Source organism: Oncorhynchus keta, chromosome 24 (assembly GCF_023373465.1).
Source record: "Oncorhynchus keta strain PuntledgeMale-10-30-2019 chromosome 24, Oket_V2, whole genome shotgun sequence".
NCBI lineage: Eukaryota > Metazoa > Chordata > Actinopteri > Salmoniformes > Salmonidae > Oncorhynchus > Oncorhynchus keta.
In genome coordinates this window covers 22,218,970-22,244,785 of record NC_068444.1, presented here as the reverse complement: position 1 = coordinate 22,244,785, position 25,816 = coordinate 22,218,970, and the positions used below count along the sequence as shown (strand labels likewise).

The following is a 25,816-nucleotide window of genomic DNA, read 5'->3' as shown; positions in this document are numbered from 1 at the left end:
CACTGTGTTATTAGGGACATTCAATGCTGCAGAAACCTGTATTCACTTTGTCATTATGGGGTATTGTGTGTAGATTGATGAGGATTTGTATTTATTTAATTCATTTTAGCATAAGCCTGTAATGTAACAAAGTGTAGAAAAAGTCAAGGGGTCTGAATACTGGTTGCCAACTAAAATATATTTCACAGACAAGCCTGAAGAATAGGACCAATTAAGTCAGTTCTTGTGTCTGTAGCAGTTTGTATAAATGAGTGGTTACATAAAATACTGACTGTTATACCTCTATGGCCCTGTGGTTTTCTGGCAGCATTCTGGTTTCTAAGAATATTACTGACTGTTATACCTCTATGGCCCTGTGGTTGTCTGGCAGCATTCTGGTTTCTAATAATATTACTGACTGTTATACCTCTATGGCACTGTGGTTGTCTGGCAGCATTCTGGTTTCTAATAATATTACTGACTGTTATACCTCTATGGCCCTGTGGTTGTCTGGCAGCATTCTGGTTTCTAATAATATTACTGACTGTTATACCTCTATGGCCCTGTGGTTGTCTGGCAGCATTCTGGTTTCTAATAATATTACTCCCTGTCTAGCTGAAATGCAATAACAACAAAAACATGAATAACAATAAGCCTAGTCAGGTAGTTATTTGGCTAACTAGGCTAATTAAGCATGCATGTATATGTGTTTAAGCCTATTCAGCTAAATTTGACCAATACAGCCTATTTAATCAATAAACAGGCAGTGGAATGAAGTAGTTTGACAAAAAGTGTTCAAAAGTCAGAAACAATTCTTTAAAATATATTGTTTTTATTTTCCAGTAACATAACATTATTAGCTACTGTCCCCCCCCCAGCAGTTTCAATTTAGCTAACGTTCGCTAGCTACATGTTATCAACCAGATGTTTAACTAGCAAATATATGTGCTTTCTACTGACATCTAAAGCTGCCTGATGAAGCCAGTCAGTTGATAGTGAAACGAGGATGAATATCAGAAGCCAGTTTAGCTGACATGAGCTGCTGTCAATTTCAAATGAAACGTACCAGTGTGAATCTAAGTGTGCGTTCTCTAATTCTCTCCTTCTCTCTTTCTTTCTCTCTCTCGGAGGACCTGAGCCCTAGGACCATGCCCCAGGACTACCTGACATGATGACTCCTTGCTGTCCCCAGTCCACCTGGCCATGCTGCTGCTCCAGTTTCAACTGTTCTGCCTTACTATTATTCAACCATGCTGGTCATTTATGAACATTTGAACATCTTGGCCACGTTCTGTTATAATCTCCACCCGGCACAGCCAGAAGAGGACTGGCCACCCCACATATGCTCTCTCTAATTCTCTCTTTCTTTCTCTCTCTCGGAGGACCTGAGCCCTAGGACCGTGCCCCAGGACTACCTGACATGATGGCTCCTTGCTGTCCCCAGTCCACCTGACTGTGCTGCTGCTCCAGTTTCAACTGTTCTGCCTTATTATTATTCGACCATGCTGGTCATTTATGAACATTTGAACATCTTGGTCATGTTCTGTTATAATCTCTACCCGGCACAGCCAGAAGAGGACTGGCCACCCCACATAGCCCGGTTCCTCTCTAGGTTTCTTCCTAGGTTTTGGCCTTTCTAGGGAGTTTTTCCTAGCCACCGTGCTTTTACACCTGCATTGTTTGCTGTTTGGGGTTTTAGGCTGGGTTTCTGTACAGCACTTTGATATATCAGCTGATGTATGAAGGACTATATAAATAAATTTGATTTGATTTGATACCATTATATCAAAGATTTGTATAACTAACCCAAGATAGACCAGAGCCTGTCATTTCCAATGGAAGCAAATGAAGCATAATGGGCGGAACAAACAGGGAGGTGACAGAGCCAAGCACAAGTTAGTAAGATCCTATTGGCATGTTCTAGCATTTATTTGCGCATTTCACATTAGGGAACGCCTACTATGTGACGTGCACGTATGCAATAACTAAATTCATCCTCGCACTCCTTCTAAACAACGCAACTTTGGCAAAGGCTAAAGTCTACAAAATGCAGTCCACTCTGTTTGTTACAGTTTCTAGTTTTGGAAAAAGAAAAACTGTAAGGAGACTGTCATGAGAAAAGTTGCAGAATGTTGGTCAAAATCCATCTCTTCTCTCACTGCCGGCTACTGACCTTCCTCTCATCACCATATTTGGTAGTAAGTGGAAACGCCAAACGGATGCTTCACATTTATACATAGGTGAAATATCTGTGATTATATTTCACATGTTAACTGTGCAATATGTAGAAATCGCTCCACCATTTCCTGGTAGCAAAAAAATATAATAGTTTTCCTAATTTCAGTTTATGTGACAAAACAAGCAATGTAGAGAATCATTGTACCAATCAAACCGCTGTGAAATATATTTTCAGACGCAAAAACAAAACATAAGAACAGGAAGCATAGAAACGGCGCACATAAAACAGATCTACCGCTTCTTAGACTTGCTTTCAATGACAGATCTGTAAATCATATTTCTATGTAGTTTTGGCTGATCAAAGGTTCCTGCCAACAAAGCTGCTCAAACCAGTTTTTTAAAAACTTGCAAATCTCTTTCTAGAAACTTACAAAACATTCTACAAGTTTACGAATCCAACGTGACAATAGTGACAGATTTTTGAGTATGCACAGATTTAAAAAAATCTCCAAGTGTATTTTATATTCACAGCAGAATATGAATTGTTGTAAATGGCCTTGTAATAATTATGTAAAAAATTATGCTTGCAAATCTTATTGAATGTATTCAAATGTCAAGTTGCAAGTTTGTGACTGTTGTAAAAAAATTCACACCTCATGATACAGCTTGCATAATTAAATCATACTTGCAACCACAAATCTCAATGTGCGACCACGGAAGAGTTTTGTCATCATTATTATACCATACAAACTGGTTGAATCAATGTTTCCACGTCATTTCAATAAAAAAAAAATTAAAAATCTATGTTGAATCAATGGAAAGCTGATTGGATTTGCGAAAAGTCATTAACTTCAAGGAATTTAGTTGATTTTCTGTTGTTCAGCTAACCTTTAAACTAAATCCAATGGCATGGTTGAATTTGTTCTTGATTTGACTTTGAATTCATGTTAGTTGCCAAAACTAGATGCTGAACTTGTGTAAGCATGGCATCAATGCTCACAGAAATATAATACAATAATATACTAACGACAATACAATGTCCAACTGCACCTTATCATAAAAACTGATAAATACAGCTGCAGGATTTACACTGCTATTTTTAGAGTCAACAAGATATATTTCAAGAACAGGAATCTCACACAGGCCTATTTTTAATTCAGAAATACTCCTATATCCCTCAGGACTTGACACTGTGACCTGCAGGCTACTGGAGCAGAGTCTTATCAAGTACAAAGGACATGGTGCAAACAACTACAGCTGCTCAGTGGTCATCCATTGAAACTCATTGTACCTTGTAGATAGGGACACAAAGACAAGGGTGATGAAACAAAAGAGGTTGTCTTGGTCATACCAATAGTATGAAAGGCAATTAATACAGTACAATACAGTCATTTTCCTTGTGTCAGCACCATAATAATTTTCATGATCTTGTTTGTGGTAGTGATACTACTAGACTTAACCTGTGACACACTCAACCAGCCTCTTCTGTGGCCTTTTAAGGACAGGTAAAATGAGTGATGTTGGTAGCCTACTAAATGGATGTCTGAATGTCAGATCTAGCCTACAGTTCAAGCTGTGTTCTCTAAAGGCAGCTGCTGACCATGCACATGCCTCCACATGCTTGCCATAACAGACAGACATTTATAAGGGCACCATTCAAAATAGTTTACCAGCAATAATGTTTTAATGAGTTACTCTGTAGTTATGAACATGTCCTTTGACATGAGTGATCCAAAAAATTCCTAACTGACAGGCCTACTATGGAATTGACTTTTTTGGTAACATATTGCATTAATTAAGCTACATAGTCTACATAGTTTATCTTTATAAAACAGTTATAACACAATTTGAAATTGCGAAATTGTTATATTTGTTCATGCCAAATAGTGACCTTATGACTGCACTGCTATTGATTATACCTATTATTGTTATTATTAATATTACTACATAGTAAGCCTATATACAGAATTATGTGAAGTGTTAAACACTTATATAGTAGCCTCGTCCAAATAACAAATTGTAAGTTCAATGATATATTTTTTTGTGGCACTTTTCGTTGTTGTCTTTAAATAGCAGCATATATGAGGTAAGGACCTCTCATCATGTACCTTTTTACCGTATGACCTTGTGCGTGTCGAACTCAAGCTGCATGTGTCAGTCAGCTGTTTATGGCAAGTGCGAGTGGGTATCACGAACGGAAGCGCATAGTTGAGAAGTTTTGTCACCGTCCGCGCAATAAATCAGCTCTGACTGACTAGCCATTAGGCAGGCATTCTGCGATGTCACCTTATCTATGAGGAGGGTGCAAATGATTGAAGGTGTCTAGCGGTTAAGGAATTACATTTTTACAAGCCAGCAATGGTGACATCAGCGCATACCACGGACGCATGCCAGGCGTGACCACTGACGAGACACCTTGGCTGGGGCTGCGCGAGATGGTAAAGGGTAAATAGCGGGAAACATGACCTCATTTCTGTTTTTTGGGGTTCCTAATCACAAACTCTTAGGCTATATAAGAGATGATGGATCTCATCCTCACCCAGAACAGAATTGACACTGGCCACTTCGGGAGTTGAGACACTGGAATACTTTTTATCACACAGACAGACTAGACATGGGACTGCACAGCGTTGAAGAGCTGGTAGGTTGTTTTTTTGCATGTGTGATCGGGATTCACTCTGCCTAATCCATTATTTCCTCTGGGTTTGGGCATTCTAGATGTTGTTGCTGACAATATTAGTTAGTCTCTGATAGGTAGACAGGGCCGGCTCCAGGCATAAGCGCTTAGGGCCTCTGTCTGGCTCTCAATTAATTTACTGTTGAGAGTTAGACTCGTAGAATATATATAAGGTGCAAGTTCGAAATTTGGTTCTGCATCAGCAATTTTTATCTTGTTATGCCAATCACTGACAGTCACTCAATGAGCAATGTCAACTAACAATTTTATATTGGTAAATTAGTCTAGCCAGCTATCTAAACTTGTAGTAATCATAGCTGAATAGCAATCGGGCATGCAGGGCACATGCCTAGAGGCCCTGTCCTCCAGGGGGCCCTCCTACATTTTTTAAGTCACTCTCACTATGATATTACTAAAATGGTATAAATCATGGCAAAATGTATAGAATTTCAGGAAATGTCTTATAAAATTGCTGTGTAGAACTGCAGAGCAATAGTTTTACAACGGCAACATTTTCTCTACACCCCATGCGAAGTATGTAGAATTGCAGGAAATGTACTTTAAAACAAAAACATCTCTCTGCTGTCAAGAGGGGAGCCACTAAAATGTTTTGCCTGCAAGGGGGGGGCAACCAAATCTCATTTAGGGCCCCCAAAAGGCTAGAGTAGGCTCTGTAGGAGATCTTTCCGTTTGGTAATCTCCACTTTTCAATCTTTCCACACATTTCAGACTTGATTTTCCCTCATGACAACTGTATCAATCTCCTATAAAAATGTCCATGAATTATAATCCACATAATAATTCACATTTCCTGTTACTGCAGGATGTTTTTTCTGCTGTAGCAAACATGCTCAAATTAAGATCCTACATCTATCTCTACATACAATTAACAAAACATTATGGTTTTCATTTGGTCCAAAATAATCCAGCAGTTGGTTGTCTGCCCAGTCATCTAAAAGGGTTGGCTTTGATCAGTCTGTAAATGAGTTGGACATTAGACAGCACACATTTCTCTATTAGCACCCCAATACTTCCTTCTTTGGTCCTTTATTAGGACAGAAACATCTCACAGAGGGGAGGCTTTGTTGTGAATGGCTACCTGTCCTCCATTCTGTTTTTTCCTTTCTTGGAATAGAAAGTACTGCTTAGGTGGATGGCCAGCTCATCTCCAATCTGTTTTCTCTCCCAGGTCACTGGTAAAAGGTGTGAGGGAAAGGAGGCAGGCCAGCACCTATCGGGGCGTGTTCAGAGAGTGTGTACGAGGCAGCCGTCAACCAGGAGAAACAGGATGGCCGGAGGTCACACAAAGACCTTATCCCAGAGGAGAATGTGAACAGCACTCAGGAGGAGATCACAGTTGTCAATCTCAATGTGAGTTTTTAGCTCCTCATATGCTTAGTACTCAATTAGAAACACTGAACATTCTACTTGCCTTCCAAAATGTGGCCCAACATTCTGTATACCTTATTCCTTTTCAGACCGACAAATCAGGCCGGCTGAAACTAGAGACCGTGGATGACCTTTTCAACATCCTGAAACTGAGGAAGAGGAGGAGGGAGAGGAAGGTGCAGAACAGGAAAGAACCAGAGCCAGAGATCATTGTACGTCCCGCAACTATTCACTCTACACAATCTTTCTCTCCTTCTTTCTTTAAAATTCCTCACCATAATCAAGAAGAGGGAATTCAATGTAGAAAGGCCGGCAACGGATTAAAACAAGTCAAACGGCACTAAGCTAATGCAACATGTCTCTTTTCATTGTCACACAGCCCGACACAGTCGATGAAGACATGTTCCTGAAAGCAGCTATGGAAAATAAACTGCCTGTGATTGAGAAGTACCTGTCAGATGGAGGTGACCCCAACGTCGGTGATCATGTGAGTACCGCATCATGTCTCTCTTATGATGACACATGGACAGCCATCTAAGTCAGTCTTTTGACATGCCAGAAGCTACATTGATTGAGATACAACATCTTGAGTTACAGACAGCCGAAGGCCAATATAGCACTAGTCTCACAATGCCACAGGACAAGTAACAGGAAGCCAGACGAATCTCACTTAACTCTGTCTGCCCTCCCTCTCTTACAGTTCCTAAGGACAGCACTACACAAAGCCTCATCCAAGGGCCATGTGGAGATTGTGAAGAGACTGCTGGAGGCTGGGGCTTCCATTGAGAAGAAAGACAGAGTAAGTTCTCTCTCTCTTTCTCTTAGTCACAAACTCAGATACTCACGCAGTCATGCAAGCATACACGCACTCTCACTCACTTGCTCACTCAATCACTCATCAGAGCTCTAATTACATACAGTACATGGGAAATGGTTCAGAATGGCTGGGAACTGTCATCATCCTAACACTGTTTGTTTTGCCCACTCCCTCCAGTTGGATGCCACTTCAGTACACTGGGCCTGCAGGGGAGGCAGCTTGACTACTCTGGAGCTGCTTCTCAATGAAGGAGGGAAGTTCAACTCCAGAGACAAGGTACAACACTGAGACAGAGAGCCCTTAAACCCAATTTGTGATGCCCAACATCAAAAACATATAGGGGTTTACTTAGGGATATATACAGAACAGAGCCATATATAGAGCATATTAAATGGTATATGGATAGTTGAGCAGTCTGTGTTTGTGGTCTGACCCCCCCTCTGTTTTCTCTCAGCTGCGCAGCACTCCTCTCCATGTGGCAGTGAGGACGGGACACAATGAATGTGCTGAGCACCTCATCCACTGTGGAGCAGATGTCAACGCTAAAGACAGAGTAAGACATACAAACCCTAGTATGACAAATGCAAGCATGGGGCAAATCACAGAGAGGCTTCGCAAACCCACCAATTGTACTCCATGCTATCATTTGTACTCCCGCTATCATCCAGAAGGCGAGGTCAGTACAGGTGCATCAAAGCTGGGACCGAGAGACTGAAAAATAGCTTCTATCTCAAGGCTGTTAAATAGCCATCACTTGCCGGCTACCACCCAGTTACTCTTAGAGGCTGCTGCCCTGTATATAGTACATGGACTTGGAATCACTGGCCACTTTAATAATGGAACACTAGCCACTTTAATAATGTTTACATACTGCTTTACTCATGTATATACTGTATTCTATTCTACTGTATTTTAGTCAATGCCACTCTGACATTGCTCTTCCTAATATTTACATTACCGATCAAAAGTTTGGGGTCACTTAGAAATGTCCTTGTTTTTGAAAGAAAAGCTTTTTTTTGTCCATTAAAATAACATAAAATTGATCAGAAATACAGTGTCGACATAGTTAATGTTGTAAATGACTATTGTAGCTGGAAATGGCTGATTTTTAATGGAATATCTACATAGGCGTACAGAGGCCCATTGTCAGCAACCATCACTCCTGTGTTCAAATGGCACGTTGTGTTAGCTAATACAAGTTTATAATTTTAAAAGGCTAATTGATCATTAGAAAACCCTTTTGCAATTATGTTAGCACAGCTGAAAACTGTTGTCCTGATTAAAGAAGCAATAAAACGGGTCTTCTTTAGACTAGTTGAGTATCTGGAGCATCAGCATTTGTGGGTTCGATGACAGGCTCAAAATGGACAGAAACAAATACATTTCTTCTGAAACTCGTCAGTCTATTCTTGTTCTGAGAAATGAAGGCTATTCCATGCGAGAAAATTGCCAAGAAACTGAAGATCTCGCACAAAGCTGTGTACTACTCCCTTCACAGAACAGCACAAACTGGGTCTAACCAGAATAGAAAGAGGAGTGGGAGGCCCCAGTGCACAACTGAGCAAGAGGACATTAGAGTGTCTAGTTAGAGAAACAGACGTCTCACAAGTCCTCAACTGGCAGCTTCATTAAATAGTACCCACAAAACACCAGTCTCAACGTCAACGGTAAAGAGGCGACTCCGGGATGCTGACCTTCTAGGCATTGTTCCTCTGTCCAGTGTCTGTGTTCTTTTGCCCATCTTAATCTTTTATTTTTATTGGCCAGTCTGAGATATGACTTTTTCTTTGCAACTCAGCCTAGAAGGTCAGCATCCCGGAGTCGCCTCTTCACTGTTGACGTTGAGACTGGTGTTTTACGGGTACTATTTAATTTATATTTAATGAGGCTGCTAAATATGTGTATGTGACCAATACATTTGGATTTGATTTGATTTGCACTATTGTATAGTATGGTTGTGTATTGCGTTTTTAATAGCTACTTTGTTTATGACTAGGATGGAGACACACCCATGCACGATGCTGTGAGGATAAACCGATTCAAAATGATCAGGCTGCTGCTGATGTATGGAGCCAGTCTTAAAACTAAGAACAGTGTAAGTACTCCATAATCATCCAACATGTCTGTCCTCATACAATTTTGGCTCATCTTTTCACATTCATTGAGTATATTCCAGTGATGTCGGTATGATTGTTACTGGCTATTGTGTGAACATAGCACCATTTACAGTCCATTTGAATATTGATGTTTGATACAGTAAGGTGATCCATTTTACAAATGCTTAGTTCATTTGGATGTTTGTGTTTTTTCCCCTTGCAGGAAGGCAAGTCCCCTAGTGAGAATCTTCTGGCCTGGCAGAGTGGTGCTAAAAACCTCCTGTGTAACATCAACAATGTTAAATAGAACAATGACTTCTCAAGGTCTTGGGGAGATCTATGGCTATTGAAATCCATCCATTCATTCAGATTGTCATTGATAACGGATACTGATAGAATTGTTGAATGCCGATATTGCTGGCCAATGTTAGAGCTGTAGCTTCCATGCATTTTGATGTTGTGTTGAAGTTGGCTATTGAGATTCTGGGGAGATTTATGTGATTGTTGGTTTTATTTTTATTTAACCTTTATTTAACCAGGTAGGGCAGTTGAGAACAAGTTCTCATTTACAACTGCGACCTGGTCAAGATAAAGCAAAGCAAAGCAAAAACAACAACACAGTGTTACACATAAACAAACGTACAGTCAATAACACAATAGAAAAATCTATGTACAGTGTGTGCAAATGTAGAAGAGTAGGGAGGTAAGGCAATAAATAGGCCATAGAGGCGAAATAAATGACAATTTAGCGTTAACACTGGAGTGATGATGATGTGCAAGTAGAGATAAAAAGCAAGAGGATAAGTAACAATATGGGGATGAGGTAGTTGGGTGTGCTATTTCCAGATTGGCTTATTAAGCTGCTCTGACAGCTGATGCTTAAAGTTAGAGAGGGAGAATTATAAGACTCCAGCTTCATGGATTTTTGCAATTCGTTCCAATCATTGGCAGCAGAGAACTGGAAGGAAAGGTGGCCAAAGGAAGTGTTGGCTTTGGGGAAAACCAGTGAAATATACCTGCTGGAGCGCGTGCTACGGGTGGATGTTGCTATAGTGACCAGTGAGCTGAGATAAGGCTGGGCTTTACCTAGCAGAGACAGATGATCTGGAGCCAGTGGGTTTGGCGACGAATATGTAGTGAGGGCCAGCCAATGAGAGCATACAGGTCGCAGTGGTGGGCAGTATATGGGGCTTTGGTGACAAAACGGATGGTACTTTGATAGACTACATCCAGTTTGCTGAGTAGAGTGTTGGAGGCTATTTTGTAAATGACATCGCCGAAGTCAAGGATCGGTAGGACGGTCAGTTTTACGAGGGTATGTTTGGCAGCATGAGTGAAGGAGGCTTTGTTGCGAAATAGGAAGCTGATTCTAGATTTAATTTTGGATGCTTAATGTGAGTCTGGAAGGAGAGTTTACAGTCTAACCAGACACCTAGGTATTTGTAATTGTCCACATATTCTAAGTCAGAACTGTCCAGAGTAGTGATGCTAGTCAGGCGTGAGGGTGCATGCAGCAATCGGTTGAAGAGCATGCACTTAGTTTTACTTGCATTTAAAAGCCGTTGGAGGCCTCGGAAGGAGTGTTGTATGGCATTGAAGCTCATTTGGAGGTTTGTTAGCACAGTGTCCAAAGAAGGGCCAGATGTATACAGAATGGTGTCGTCTGTGGAGAGGTGGATCAGAGAATCACCAGCAACAAGAGCAAGAGCAAGACAAATGCAATTGCATGTACTGTGGGATTTTACAAGGTGATAAGTTACTGGAATACTTACAGTACAATTGTATGCTCAAAAGACTTTGAACAAAAAATGAGTATTAACCAAAGCCAGTTTCTGGTTACATTCATCTGTTTCAGTCTAAACACACAGAAAGAAGTGATAGTAGTGAGCTGGAATGGAAAGTTGTTGTTGGTTTAGAGAATGTTTTAAATAGGAAATAATTTGAGTGATATTTTTGATGTTTTTTTTTTTTTTTTTTTTAGAAAAGACTAGAATGCAAAGCGTCAAGAGACCGCACTGAGTTTTGTATTTATTGTAAAGTTAATCTGTATATTATGCTTGTTATTTATTGTTTGTTTAAGTCAATAAACCAATCTGATATTTTCAAATACTTATTTTGTGATCCATTGTAAATGTTTTTGATATTTGAGTCTCTGTAAGCAAACAGTGTAGCCTATAGCTTCAAAATATTAAACTGGGTGGTCCTTGCATTCACAATTTCTCTGAATTTAAGATTGGATCAGTTTACCTTGGCTTTCTCCAGCCCCATCCCTCAGCTTTATAGCAAATCAAGTGAAGGGGCTGCTGTTTGGCTGACGAATTCAGGATTGTGGTTTTAAAAACAGACAAAGGAAGACTAAGGAAGATCTGTGTAAGTAAATCATAGAGATGTGGGCATATGGATATGATCTAAGGCAGAGTACAAGAGGAACCAGGAGATGAGAAAGTTTGCAGACGACCCCGAGCCACACATCAAACAGCAAACCCGATTGGTAAAATAACTCCCTGTACAAATTACCCTTAGAATAGAGCTGCTTTACCCTCTACTGTGTCTAAAGAAACTCCTCTGTGTATAACCCTGGTGGAAGCCCTGTCGGCCCAGCTCAGTGAGAAGGAACAGGACCTACTGAAATGGAGGAAGGAGCGAGATAGCGTGGTGGAAGCCCTGTCGGCCCAGCTCAGTGAGAAGGAACAGGAACTACTGAAATGGAGGAAGGAGCGAGATACCGTGGTGGAAGCCCTGCCGGCCCAGCTCAGTGAGAAGGAACAGGACCTACTGAAATGGAGGAAGTAGCGAGATACCCTGGTGGAAGCCCTGTCGGGCCAGCTCAGTGAGAAGGAACAGGACCTACTGAAATGGAGGAAGGAGCGAGATACCCTGGTGGAAGCCCTGCCGGCCCAGCTCAGTGAGAAGGAACAGGACCTACTGAAATGGAGGAAGTAGCGAGATACCCTGGTGGAAGCCCTGTCGGGCCAGCTCAGTGAGAAGGAACAGGACCTACTGAAATGGAGGAAGGAGCGAGATACCCTGGTGGAAGCCCTGTCGGCCCAGCTCAGTGAGAAGGAACAGAACCTACTGAAATGGAGGAAGGAGCGAGATACCTTGGTGGAAGCCCTGCCCGCCCAGCTCAGTGAGAAGGAACAGGACCTACTGAAATGGAGGAAGGAGCGAGATACCCTGGTGGAAGCCCTGCCGGCCCAGCTCAGTGAGAAGGAACAGGACCTACTGAAATGGAGGAAGGAGCGAGATACCCTGGTGGAAGCCCTGCCGGCCCAGCTCAGTGAGAAGGAACAGGACCTACTGAAATGGAGGAAGGAGCGAGATACCCTGGTGGAAGCCCTGCCGGCCCAGCTCAGTGAGAAGGAACAGAACCTACTGAAATGGAGGAAGGAGCGAGATACCCTGGTGGAAGCCCTGTCGGCCCAGCTCAGTACCTCATTTTCAAAAGATAAAGCTAAGAACATGAACAACTTCATAGTTAAGAACACTATAAAAATATGGAAGAAAATTAAACTTACTCTACAAGAACCAATAATACTCCCTTAAAACACAACCTTGTCGAATAATCCTTGGGTAGCTTTTCAGAATTCACTGATAAACTGGTCCACATTGAAAACTAAAGGCATAAGAAACCATAAATGACTTGGTAACATGAATTGCATTTATTTCCATGAGAGAATTCAAAAGTAATTTTGGACTCACCAAAGTAGATAGTTTCAAATATATACAATTTAAAAGGTACATATCACAACATTTCGATTAAAAATATGTTGGCCCTCACGCAACCTTGAGTGAATCTTATTTGAGTCAGATAAGGATGTTCACATGATAGGGAAGATATACAAAACCTTGCAGAGAGCTTATCCAACTGACATTCTCCTAGAAAAATATATAAACTATTGGAATTTAGACTTTTAAATAATTTATGTTGGCACAAGATGGAGGGAAAGTTGGAGCATAACTAACGAAATTACAGTTAACGAAAATGTACACTTAAAGCAGTATAAACTACTGTATGTAATGAATTATACAAGAGACAAAATACAGCACAATGGCAGTGATGTCTGAAGTGTAAAACTAATAATGATTAAATAATCCATGCTTTCTGGGAACGCTATGGAGTCCCGGAATTGTGGGTGGAGCTAGAAAGTTAGCTGTCAGAAGACTTAATATACAGTATGAATGTACGTTTAGCTGGAGGTCGAGATACCGAAACTCCTCTCCAGCAACGAAGACGAGGATAAACAGATTAGTCTCTGCTGCAACACCACCTCTAAACCAGCAGAGGTCAGATAAAGCACAGACATGATGGATTGTGTGCTTGAGACTGTCAGAAACTTTTTTCATTTGGGATTATACAATTAGCACTATTAAATAGTCAATCTGCGATAAAAACAAACACAAAAAATGTAAGATTAATGGTATACTCCCATTGATTCTTGAAGAACATTATTTATAAGTGCCTCAGGAGTTTAGTTCAACGGCTGTACTACTCCACCAAAACCCAACATATAAACGAGTTTTACAAATGTATTTGTAAACAATGTTATTGTAAACAAACACCGTATATCCTTAGAATGTGGTGAAAATGATCATTTTTATATCATAGACAGTCCGTCAATTTTTTTGCTTATGCTACAAGATTGCACGATACAGACATACAGTTATTCAAGATAAGAACGATATGTTCTGTGTCCTGTTAATTCCCGTTAGTATGCACTTAGAAATGTAGCGAGAACTGAAGGTCAGAGTGATCTTGGAAGAGGATCAAAGGGAAATTAAATTTCTTGGGTGGAATTTAGAAATGCTTCGATTTTTATCTGCTGTTTTACTTTATTAGACCCACCACACCCCAACCCTTCCCTTGCCTGAAGTCTGATTATAATAGTTGCTGGCTCTTACAGAGTCTGATTTAGATGCTTATGAGGATGTGGTGTCCCAAATGCCACTCTATTCCCTGTATAATGCACAGTGTTGGGGAAGCTATGATGAAAATATAGTGTACCAAGCTATACAATTATTTCACACTGGAAGCAGTTGAGCTACAGTAAAGCTAGCCATAAGATAAATATTGTTCGTTTAACTAAAGTTACGATGAATAAGTAGTTCACCGAATCAAAATGACCTCGTGAAAAATGATATGTAATACAAAGTTGAGACACATGACAGCAAGAACACATCACTCTGTAGTAAGATGTTAAGAGTGCAATGAGATCCGTGTGACGGCCAGAAAGTGAGTGTGGTCTTTAAAGGAAAACATAGTCCCAAAATGTTTTGCTTGTCAGAACTCAACTTTTCAAGATACTGTATGAACTTTCAAAATACAGAAATCATCCCCATATGATGCAAAACGCAGCACCATATGATGAAAAATGGGGACAATTGGGGACAATTTCTGTATTTTGAAAGTTACATACAGTATATGGAAAACTTGAGTTCTGACAAGAAAAACATTTAGGGACTATGTCAACAAAGGACTAATGAAACAAATACAAAAATATCATTTTTGGGTGGAGTTTTCCATTAATTTCCCAGTGGTCAGAGAGAGAGAGAACAATAGGGGGTTGTTTTTTGTAAAACATGTATGCCTAGTGGGTTGTTCTAGATAGAAGTTAGGTACACCGACACATGCCAAGAAAACTACTGAAAACACGATAAGATTTTAATTTCGTTTAACTACCACCAAGCTGCTGCAAAACGTAGTTCAATTACTAGTTGAATTACAAGTAGTGGAACTACTCCCCAACACTGGTGAGGAGTAGTCCACTATGTGCCAAAAGTAGTGCACTATGCAGGAAATAGGGTGCCATTTGGGACGCACACTTGCTGCTGGCATGGACATGAAGACTGGCTGGTACTCAAGGTTTTGGACAAAAACAGGGTAAAAAAACATGCATTTTCCTGTGTGCTATGTCTTCTGACAACCACATTGAAAATAAGTATTTTTACATTTCATGTGTCTTAATCTGTGTTTCTTGTACTTTTAGATACTGTTTTTAAACTGTACAAATTGTTTAACCCAAAATAAAATCAATGAATCATCAATGCATTTAAATGTCCTAGGCCCATATTCACAAAGGCAGTGTTTATACAGGCAGCCCAATTATGATATTGTTTTCACTATTGGTCTTTTGGCCAATTAGATCAGCTCTGAAAAAGATCTGATGTGAAAATATCTAATGTGATTGGTCAAAAGACCAACCTACACTCGATCCCTCCGATGTCAACAACTACAGACCAGTATCCCTTCTTTCTTTTCTCTCCAAAACTCTTGAACGTGCCGTCCTTGGCCAGCTCTACCGCTATCTCTCTCAGAATGACCTTCTTGATCCAAATCAGTCAGGTTTCAAGACTAGTCATTCAACTGAGACTGCTCTTCTCTGCATCACGGAGGCGCTCCGCACTGCTAAAGCTAACTCTCTCTCCTCTGCTCTCATCCTTCTAGACCTATCGGCTGCCTTCGATACTGTGAACCATCAGATCCTCCTCTCCACCCTCTCCGAGTTGGGCATCTCCGGCGCAGCCCACGCTTGATTGCGTCCTACCTGACAGGTCGCTCCTACCAGGTGGCGTGGCGAGAATCTGTCTCCTCACCACGCGCTCTCACCACTGGTGTCCCCAGGGCTCTGTTCTAGGCCCTCTCCTATTCTCGCTATACACCAAGTCACTTGGCTCTGTCATAACCTCACATGGTCTCTCCTATCATTGCTATGCAGACGACACACAATTAATCTTCTCCTTTCCCCCTTCTGATGACCAGGTGGCGAATCGCATCTCTGCATGTCTGGCAGACATATCAGTGTGGATGACGGATCACCACCTCAAGCTGAACCTCGGCAAGACGGAGCTGCTCTTCCTCCCGGGGAAGGACTGCCCGTTCCATGATCTCGCCATCACGGTTGACAACTCCATTGTGTCCTCCTCCCAGAGCGCTAAGAACCTTGGCGTGATCCTGGGCAACACCCTGTCGTTCTCAACTAACATCAAGGCGGTGGCCCGTTCCTGTAGGTTCATGCTCTACAACATCCGCAGAGTACGACCCTGCCTCACACAGGAAGCGGCGCAGGTCCTAATCCAGGCACTTGTCATCTCCCGTCTGGATTACTGCAACTCGCTGTTGGCTGGGCTCCCTGCCTGTGCCTTTAAACCCCTACAACTCATCCAGAACGCCGCAGCCCGTCTGGTGTTCAACCTTCCCAAGTTCTCTCCACGTCACCCCGCTCCTCCGCTCTCTCCACTGGCTTCCAGTTGAAGCTCGCATCCGCTACAAGACCATGGTGCTTGCCTACGGAGCTGTGAGGGGAACGGCACCTCAGTACCTCCAGACTCTGATCAGGCCCTACACCCAAACAAGGGCACTGCGTTCATCCACCTCTGGCCTGCTCGCCTCCCTACCACTGAGGAAGTACAGTTCCCGCTCAGCCCAGTCAAAACTGTTCGCTGCTCTGGCCCCCCAATGGTGGAACAAACTCCCTCACGACGCCAGGACAGCCGAGTCAATCACCACCTTTCGGAGACACCTGAAACCCCACCTCTTTAAGGAATACCTAGGATAGGATAAGTAATCCTTCTCACCCCCCTAAAAGATTTAGATGCACTATTGTAAAGTGGCTGTTCCACTGGATGTCATAAGGTGAATGCACCAATTTGTAAGTCGCTCTGGATAAGAGCGTCTGCTAAATGACTTAAATGTAATGTAAATGTAGTGGAAAAACTATCAGAATTGGGCTGCCTGTGTAAATGCAGCCAAAGCGTTGCAGCGTGTGGATCTAGGATCAGTTTAGCCTTGGATCGCAAGCAATTCGATTACATGGACAGGGGGGACTGATCCAAGATCAGCACTCCTACTCTGAGACGCTTGCTAATATATGGCCCCTGATACGGACATTGGGACCCAAATTAAGGTGCTTCCTGAAACTGTATTTTATCTGGCGTCTGGTCCAAGTCAAAGTTGTAAGTACAAAACATACTTTAAGGTTCCTGGAATGTTACAATATAAAATGAAGTTAATCTCTCCTGACTGAGGAATGGGAAATGTAGTGTCCATCCACACTCTTACAAAAATAGTTATATTTGGAACCCAATAAAAAGCATGAGCTGGCGCACACCCAGAGAAAATGATTTAGTGTAGGGGTGCTGACTAAAGGCGAATAAACTGTAAGCTCTAAAATAAATGAAGAGAGTCGCACACTCTATATATAGTTAATTCAGAAAATATTCAGACCCCGTGACTTTTTCCACATTTTGTTAGGTTATAGCCTTATTCTAAAATCTATTAAATAGTTTTTCCCCCTCATAAATCTACACACAATACCCCATAATGACAAAGCAAAAACAGGTTTTGAGAAATGTTTGCACATAATTTATTTATTTAAATCACATTTACATAACTATTCAGACCCTTTACTGAGTACTTTGTTGAAACACCTTTGGAAGCAATTACAGCCTCAAGTCTTCTTGGGTATGATGCTACAAGCTTGGCACATCTGTATTTGGGGAGTTTCTCCCATTCTTCTCTGCAGATCCTCTCAAGCTCTGTCAGCTCGGATGCACAGCTATTTCACGGTTTCTCCAGAGATGTTCAATCAAGGACAACCAGAGACTTGTCCCGAAGCCACTCCTGCGTTGTCTTGGCTGTGTGCTTAAGGTCATTGTCCTGTTGGAAGGTGAACCTTCACTCCAGTCTGAAGTCCTGAGTGCTCTGGAGCAGGTTTTCATCAAGGATCTCTGTACTTTGCTCCGTTCATCTTTCGCTCGAGCCTGACTAGTCTCCCAGTCCCTGACGCTGAAAAACATCCCCACCGCATGATGCTGCCACCACCGTAGGGATGGTGCCAGGATTCCTCCAGACGTGACGCTTGGCATTTAGGCCAAATAGTTCCATCTTGGTTTCATCAGACCAGAGAATCTTGTTTCTCATGGTCTGAGAGTCTTTAGGTGCCTTTTTAGCAAACTCCAAGCGGGCTGTCATGTGTTTTTTACTGAAGAGTGGCTTCCGTCTGGCCCCTCTACCATAAAGACCAGATTGTTGGAGTGCTTCAGAGATGTTTGTCATTCTATAAGGTTCTCCCATCTCCACAGAGGAACTCTGGTGCTGTCAGAGTGGCCATTGGGTCCTTGGTCGCCTCCACAAACAAGGCCCTTCTCCCCCGATTGCTCAGCTTGGCTGGGCAGCCAGCTCTCGGAAGAGTCTTGTGGGTTCCAAACTTCTTCCATTTATGAATGGAGGTCACTGTGTTCTTGGGGACCTTCAATGCTGCCAACATTTTTTGGTACCCTTCCTCAGATCTGTACCTCGACACAATCCTGTCTAGGAGCTCTACAGACAATGCCTTCGACCTCACTTCTTGGTTTTTGCTCTGAAGTGCATTGTCAACTGTGGGACCTTATATGGACAGGTGTGTGCCTTTCCAAACCATGTCCAATCAATTGAATTTACCACAGGTGGACTCCAATCAACTTGTAGAAACATCTCAATGATGATCAACGGAAACTGGATGAACCTGAGCTCAATTTCGAGTCTCAAAGCAAAGGGTCTGAATACTTATGTAAATAAGGTATTTCAGATTTTTTTTATTTTTAATACATTTATGGGGTATTGTGTGTAGATTGATGAGGGAACATTTTTATTGAATCCATTTTAGAATAAGGCTGTAATGTAACAAAATGTGGGAAATGGGAAGGGGACTGAATACTTTCCGAATGCACTGTACACTCCCAGTAGTTTATTGGGTAAAATACCAATGCTTTGGCATCACTGTGCCTTCTTCAGGGTAATTTCATGAATGCTTGAGCCAGGTAATGTAGACAAAAAATGCAATTAGTGCAACCAATGACAATATATGGAACCCAAATATATTTGATCCTGTGATGCAGGCCATATGGCAAAGGGAGGGGTGGGGTGGGTGGAACTTATTAAAAGAACTGCAATAAAAAAACTATGACATTTCCAAGATTCCACTCTATTTCATTCTCCATTTGATCCTCTTTCAAGGTCCCTTTGGCCTTCTGTTCTGCCAAACACAAACTGACACATAGGCTAGAAGATATTGTTCTTATCTTGAATTAGGTCTACTATCTCTTGTCTCTTGTGCAATAATGCAAAACAAGCTGTTGGAAACCATTCTATTATGGTGCATTTCCATTAGGATTAGACAGGGCTTGAAATAATGGATTGGGACCTCCATAATAAAACATTCAGAAATGTGATATTTTATGAAAGTTGATATGTTGATATTTAATACGTTTATATTTTATTTAAGTTATACTGTATCTTGTCTCAGAATAGACACATCAAGTAATTATGTCATGTTTGAGAGGTAGACTATGGGTAGACGCTGTAGGTTAATGACAGAAAAGACCATGACATCCCTGGGCACTTGCAATCGTTATAATACTGACAGTTTACACGTGACGCGGAGCGATTACGGGGTAGGCGGGAATGGAGAGCATCTGGTGCGCTCGCGTCTGCACAATGCGCTCCAGCCACTATTTGGAATTTATTGCTCAGGCTATCCTTTTGATGGATAGAGCAATGTTTGTTTCTTCCTCCATTCAAACGTACGCTGCATCAATCCACCGAGTCTGTTCCAACAGAAGGACGTAAATGGTTGTCATCATCATCTTTGCTGCTCCTACTGTATGTGGTCCTTGGGATTTATTGCTTCAATTTGAAAAGTAGGATAATTCAATGATGTCGATATCGCTGTTGTTCCTGTTCTACCCGTCTGTTTTGCTCTTCTTTGGCTTTGGCTGCCGGTACGCTTCGAGCTTTGTGTGTCCGGGAATCTGCCGGTGTTCCGCCAACACCATTAGATGTAACAACATCACGGAGAAGTCCGTTCCAACGAGCGAAAGGGGTCCAAGACTGTAAGTGATTTATATTACATCTGAGCAGATTAATATTTTGTGGATGGACATGGTAACAATAATTTACATAATATTGGTGCGCATTTACACACTGGTCAAATCAATTGGAACCAGAGAGCATGCATGCACATACAATGTTAAATTACTTAACTTTAAAAAAATGAAAGATTAGTCATGTATGGTGGTGTTTTAAAAAGCACAAATGCTCAATTATATTATTACTTGCCTTGATAGACTACTATTGGTGTTACTTTCAGAAAATGTATCCTAAAATTGATCAATTACATAGGTCTACGGGGAGACAGGTAACCCAATGGTTAGAGTGTTGGGCCAGTAACCGGTAGGTTTCTAGATCGAATCACCGAGTTGACAAAGTAAACATCTGTCGTTCTTCCCCTGAACAAGGGGAACTGTTCCCGGGCCGTCATCGTAAATAACCATTTGTTCTTAACGGACTTGCCTAGTAAAATATATATATACTTTAAAACTTTTCTACGCTGTGGATGCACCGGATGTTCCAACGCCTTATAAATCTACGGAAACGTGCTCTCTATGCATTTGAAAAATCCCAGCAACATATATTTTTTTGCTTTATACCCAAGAAGCTCTAGCTTCGGATACCTTCTTCCAGTCCTGAGAGGCTGACTACTCTAGCTACTGAATTGATATAATGCTTCGGATACCTTCTTCCAGTCCTGAGAGGCTGACTACTCTAGCTACTGAATTGATATAATGCTCCGGATACCTTCTTCCAGTCCTGAGAGGCTGACTACTCTAGCTACTGAATTGATATAATGCTCCGGATACCTTCCTCCAGTCCTGAGAGGCTGACTACTCTAGCTACTCAAATCAAATCAAATCAAATTTATTTATATAGCCCTTCGTACATCAGCTGATATCTCAAAGTGCTGTACAGAAACCCAGCCTAAAACCCCAAACAGCAAGCAATGCAGGTGTAGAAGCACGGTGGCTAGTAAAAACTCCCTAGAAAGGCCAAAACCTAGGAAGAAACCTAGAGAGGAACCAGGCTATGTGGGGTGGCCAGTCCTCTTCTGGCTGTGCCGGGTGGAGATTATAACAGAACATGGCCAAGATGTTCAAATGTTCATAAATGACCAGCATGGTCGAATAATAGTAAGGCAGAACAGTTGAAACTGGAGCAGCAGCATGGCCAGGTGGACTGGGGACAGCAAGGAGTCATCATGTCAGGTAGTCCTGGGGCATGGTCCTAGGGCTCAGGTCCTCCGAGAGAGAGAAAGAAAGAAGGAGAGAATTAGAGAACGCACACTTAGATTCACACAGGACACCGAATAGGACAGGAGAAGTACTCCAGACATAACAAACTGACCCTAGCCCCCCGACACAAACTACTGCAGCATAAATACTGGAGGCTGAGACAGGAGGGAACAGGAGACACTGTGGCCCCATCCGAGGACAGGGCCAAACAGGAAGGATATAACCCCACCTACTTTTCCAAAGCACAGCCCCCACACCACTAGAGGGATATCTTCAACCACCAACTTACCATCCTGAGACAAGGCTGAGTATAGCCCACAAAGATCTCCGCCACGGCACAGCCCAAGTGGGGGGGGGGGGCCAACCCAGACAGGATGACCACAACAGTGAATCAACCCACTCAGGTGACGCACCCCCTGCAGGGACGGCATGAGAGAGCCCCAGTAAGCCAGTGACTCAGCCCCTGTAATAGGATTAGAGGCAGAGAATCCCAGTGGAAAGAGGGGAACCGGCCAGGCAGAGACAGCAAGGGCGGTTCGTTGCTCCAGAGCCTTTCCGTTCACCTTCCCACTCCTGGGCCAGACTACACTCAATCATATGACCCACTGAAGAGATGAGTCTTCAGTAAAGACTTAAAGGTTGAGACCGAGTTTGCTTCTCTGACATGGGTAGGCAGACCGTTCCATAAAAATGGAGCTCTATAGGAGAAAGCCCTGCCTCCAGCTGTTTGCTTAGAAATTCTAGGGACAATTAGGAGGCCTGCGTCTTGTGACCGTAGCGTACGTGTAGGTATGTACGGCAGGACCAAATCAGAGAGATAGGTAGGAGCAAGCCCATGTAATGCTTTGTAGGTTAGCAGTAAAACCTTAAAATCAGCCCTTGCTTTGACAGGAAGCCAGTGTAGAGAGGCTAGCACTGGAGTAATATGATAAAAATGTTTGGTTCTAGTCAGGATTCTAGCAGCCGTATTTAGCACTAACTGAAGTTTATGTAGTGCTTTATCCGGGTAGCCGGAAAGTATAGCATTGCAGTAGTCTAACCTAGAAGTGACAAAAGCATGGATTAATTTTTCTGCATCATTTTTGGACAGAAAGTTTCTGATTTTTGCAATATTACGTAGATGGAAAAAAGCTGTCCTCGAAATGGTCTTGATATGTTCTTCAAAAGAGAGATCAGGGTCCAGAGTAACGCCGAGGTCCTTCACAGTTTTATTTGAGACGACTGTACAACCATTAAGATTAATTGTCAGATTCAACAGAAGATCTCTTTGTTTCTTGGGACCTAGAACAAGCATCTCTGTTTTGTCCGAGTTTAATAGTAGAAAGTTTGCAGCCATCCACTTCCTTATGTCTGAAACACATGCTTCTAGCGAGGGCAATTTTGGGGCTTCAGCATGTTTCATTGAAATGTACAGCTGTGTGTCATTCGCATAGCAGTGAAAGTTAACATTATGTTTTCGAATAACATCCCCAAGAGGTAAAATGTATAGTGAAAACAATAGTGGTCCTAAAACAGAACCTTGAGGAACACCGGAATTTACAGTTGATTTGTCAGAGGTCAAACCATTCACAGAGACAAACTGATATCTTTCCGACAGATAAGATCTGAACCAGGCCAGAACATGTCCGTGTAGACCAATTTGGGTTTCCAATCTCTCCAAAAGAATGTGGTGATCGATGGTATCAAAAGCAGCACTAAGGTCTAGGAGCACGAGGACAGATGCAGAGCCTCGGTCCGATGCCATTAAAATGTCATTTACCACCTTCACAAGTGCCGTCTCAGTGCTATGATGGGGTCTAAAACCAGACTGAAGCATTTCGTATACATTGTTTGTCTTCAGGAAAGCAGTGAGTTGCTGCGCAACAGCCTTCTCTAAAATTTTTGAGAGCAATGGAAGATTCGATATAGGCCGATAGTTTTTTATATTTTCTGGGTCAAGGTTTGGCTTTTTCAAGAGAGGCTTTATTACTGCCACTTTTAGTGAGTTTGGTACACATCCAGTGGATAGAGAGACATTTATTATGTTCAACATAGGAGGGCCAAGCACGGGAAGCAGCTCTTTCAGTAGTTTAGTTGGAATAGGGTCCAGTATGCAGCTTGAAGGTTTAGAGGCCATGATTATTTTCATCATTGTGTCAAGAGATATAGTACTAAAACACTTGAGCGTCTCTCTTGATCCTAGGTCCTGGCAGAGTTGTGCAGACTCAGGACAACTGAGGTTTGGAGGAATACGCAGGTTTAAAGAGGAGTCTGTCATTTGCTTTCTAATAATCATAATCTTTTCCTCAAAGAAGTTCATGAATTTATCACTGCTAAAGTGAAAGTCACCCTCTCTTGGGGAATGCTGCTTTTTAGTTAGCTTTGCGACAGTATCAAAAAGGAATTTCGGATTGTTCTTATTTTCCTCAATTAAGTTAGAAAAATAGGATGATCGAGCAGCAGTAAGGGCTCTTCGGTACTGCATGGTACCATCTTTCCAAGCTAGTCGGAAGACTTCCAGTTTGGTGTGGCGCCATTTCCGTTCCAATTTTCTGGAAGCTTGCTTCAGAGCTCGGGTATTTTCTGTGTACCAGGGAGCTAGTTTCTTATGAGAAATGTTTTTAGTTTTTAGGGGTGCAACTGCATCTAGGGTATTGCGCAAGATTAAATTGAGATCCTCAGTTAGGTGGTTAAATTATTTTTGTCCTCTGGCGTCCTTGGGTAGGCAGAGGGAGTCTGGAAGGGCATCAAGGAATCTTTGTGTTGTCTGTGAATTTATAGCACGACCTTTGATGGTCCTTGGTTGGGGTCTGAGCAGATTATTTGTTGCAATTGCAAACGTAATAAAATGGTGGTCCGATAGTCCAGGATTATGAGGAAAAACATTAAGATCCACAACATTTATTCCATGGGACAAAACTAGGTCCAGCGTATGACTGTGACAGTGAGTGGGTCCAGAGACATGTTGGACAAAACCCACTGAGTCGATGATGGCTCCGAAAGCCTTTTGGAGTGGGTGTGTGGACTTTTCCATGTGAATATTAAAGTCACCAAAGATTAGAATATTATCTGCTATGACTACAAGGTCCGATAGGAATTCAGGGAACTCAGTGAGAAACGCTGTATATGGCCCAGGAGGCCTGTAAACAGTAGCTATAAAAAGTGATTGAGTAGGCTGCATAGATTTCATGACTAGAAGCTCAAAAGACGAAAACTTAATCTTTTTTTTTGTAAATTGAAATTTGCTATCGTAAATGTTAGCAACACCTCCGCCTTTGCGGGATGCACGAGGGATATGGTCACTAGTGTAGCCAGGAGGTGAGGTCTCATTTAATACAGTAAATTCATCAGGCTTAAGCCATGTTTCAGTCAGGCCAATCACATCAAGATTATGATCAGTGATTAGTTCATTGACTATAATTGCCTTTGAAGTAAGGGATCTAACATTAAGTAGACCTATTTTGAGATGTGAGGTATCATGATCTCTTTCAGTAATGACTGGAATGGAGGTGGTCTTTATCCTAGTGAGATTGCTAAGGCGAACACTGCCATGTTTAGTTTTGCCCAACCTAGGTCGAGGCACAGACACGGTCTCAATGGTGATAGCTGAGCTGACTACACTGACTGTGCTAGTGGCAGACTCCACTATGCTGGCAGGCTGGCTAACAGCCTGCTGCCTGGCCTGCACCCTATTTCATTGTGGAGCTAGAGGAGTTAGAGCCCTGTCTATGTTGGTAGATAAGATGAGAGCACCCCTCCAGCTAGGATGGAGTCCGTCACTCCTCAGCAGGCCAGGCTTGGTCCTGTTTGTGGGTGAGTCCCAGAAAGAGGGCCAATTATCTACAAATTCTATCTTTTGGGAGGGGCAGAAAACAGTTTTCAACCAGCGATTGAGTTGTGAGACTCTGCTGTAGAGCTACTGAATTGATATAATGCTCCGGATACCTTCCTCCAGTCCTGAGAGGCTGACTACTCTAGCTACTGAATTGATATAATGCTCCGGATACCTTCCTCCAGTCCTGAGAGGCTGACTACTCTAGCTACTGAATTGATATAATGCTCCGGATACCTTCCTCCAGTCCTGAGAGGCTGACTACTCTAGCTACTGAATTGATATAATGCTCCGGATACCTTCTTCCAGTCCTTAGAGGCTGACTACTCTAGCTACTGAATTGATATAATGCTCCGGATACCTTCCTCCAGTCCTGAGAGGCTGACTACTCTAGCTACTGAATTGATATAATGCTCCGGATACCTTCCTCCAGTCCTGAGAGGCTGACTACTCTAGCTACTGAATTGATATAATGCTCCGGATACCTTCTTCCAGTCCTGAGAGGCTGACTACTCTAGCTACTGAATTGATATAATGCTCTGGATACCTTCCTCCAGTCCTGAGAGGCTGACTACTCTAGCTACTGAATTGATATAATGCTCCGGATACCTTCCTCCAGTCCTGAGAGGCTGACTACTCTAGCTACTGAATTGATATAATGCTCCGGATACCTTCCTCCAGTCCTGAGAGGCTGACTACTCTAGCTACTGAATTGATATAATGCTCCGGATACCTTCCTCCAGTCCTGAGAGGCTGACTACTCT

General features: G+C 42.3%; 2 protein-coding genes across 4 annotated transcripts in view; both read left to right on the top strand.

Moving 5' to 3' along the window:
- The first annotated feature begins 4,544 nt into the window (after positions 1 to 4,544).
- Positions 4,545 to 11,245, top strand: LOC118402625 (ankyrin repeat domain-containing protein 1). The gene is made up of 9 exons (XM_052478425.1): positions 4,545 to 4,602; positions 6,045 to 6,205; positions 6,313 to 6,435; positions 6,603 to 6,710; positions 6,924 to 7,022; positions 7,218 to 7,316; positions 7,495 to 7,593; positions 9,037 to 9,135; positions 9,360 to 11,245. The coding sequence occupies exons 1-9, from the start codon at positions 4,545 to 4,547 to the stop codon at positions 9,441 to 9,443; spliced, it is 930 nt and encodes a 309-aa protein (XP_052334385.1). The 3' UTR covers positions 9,444 to 11,245.
- An 8,281-nt stretch (positions 11,246 to 19,526) lies between these two features.
- Positions 19,527 to 25,816, top strand: part of lhcgr (luteinizing hormone/choriogonadotropin receptor) — a 36,729-nt gene continuing 30,439 nt past the window's right edge. For 2 of the 3 annotated variants that reach the window (XM_035801087.2, XM_035801086.2), the window contains exon 1: positions 19,527 to 20,005. In XM_035801087.2, the coding sequence (XP_035656980.1) occupies positions 19,827 to 20,005 (179 nt within the window). In that variant the 5' untranslated portion in view covers positions 19,527 to 19,826. The remainder of the gene's footprint in view (positions 20,006 to 25,816) is intronic. The other variant, XM_035801088.2, reaches the window with a different exon arrangement.

Bases quoted from the DNA above. Each gene is read 5' to 3' on its own strand.
- LOC118402625 (XM_052478425.1), top strand. From the start codon at position 4,545: ATGCCAGGCGTGACCACTGACGAGACACCTTGGCTGGGGCTGCGCGAG. The intron at 4,603-6,044 runs GTAAATAGCGGG...AAAAGGTGTGAG, and splicing joins GCTGCGCGAGATGGTAAAGG to GGAAAGGAGGCAGGCCAGCA. The intron at 9,136-9,359 runs GTAAGTACTCCA...TTCCCCTTGCAG, and splicing joins GTCTTAAAACTAAGAACAGT to GAAGGCAAGTCCCCTAGTGA.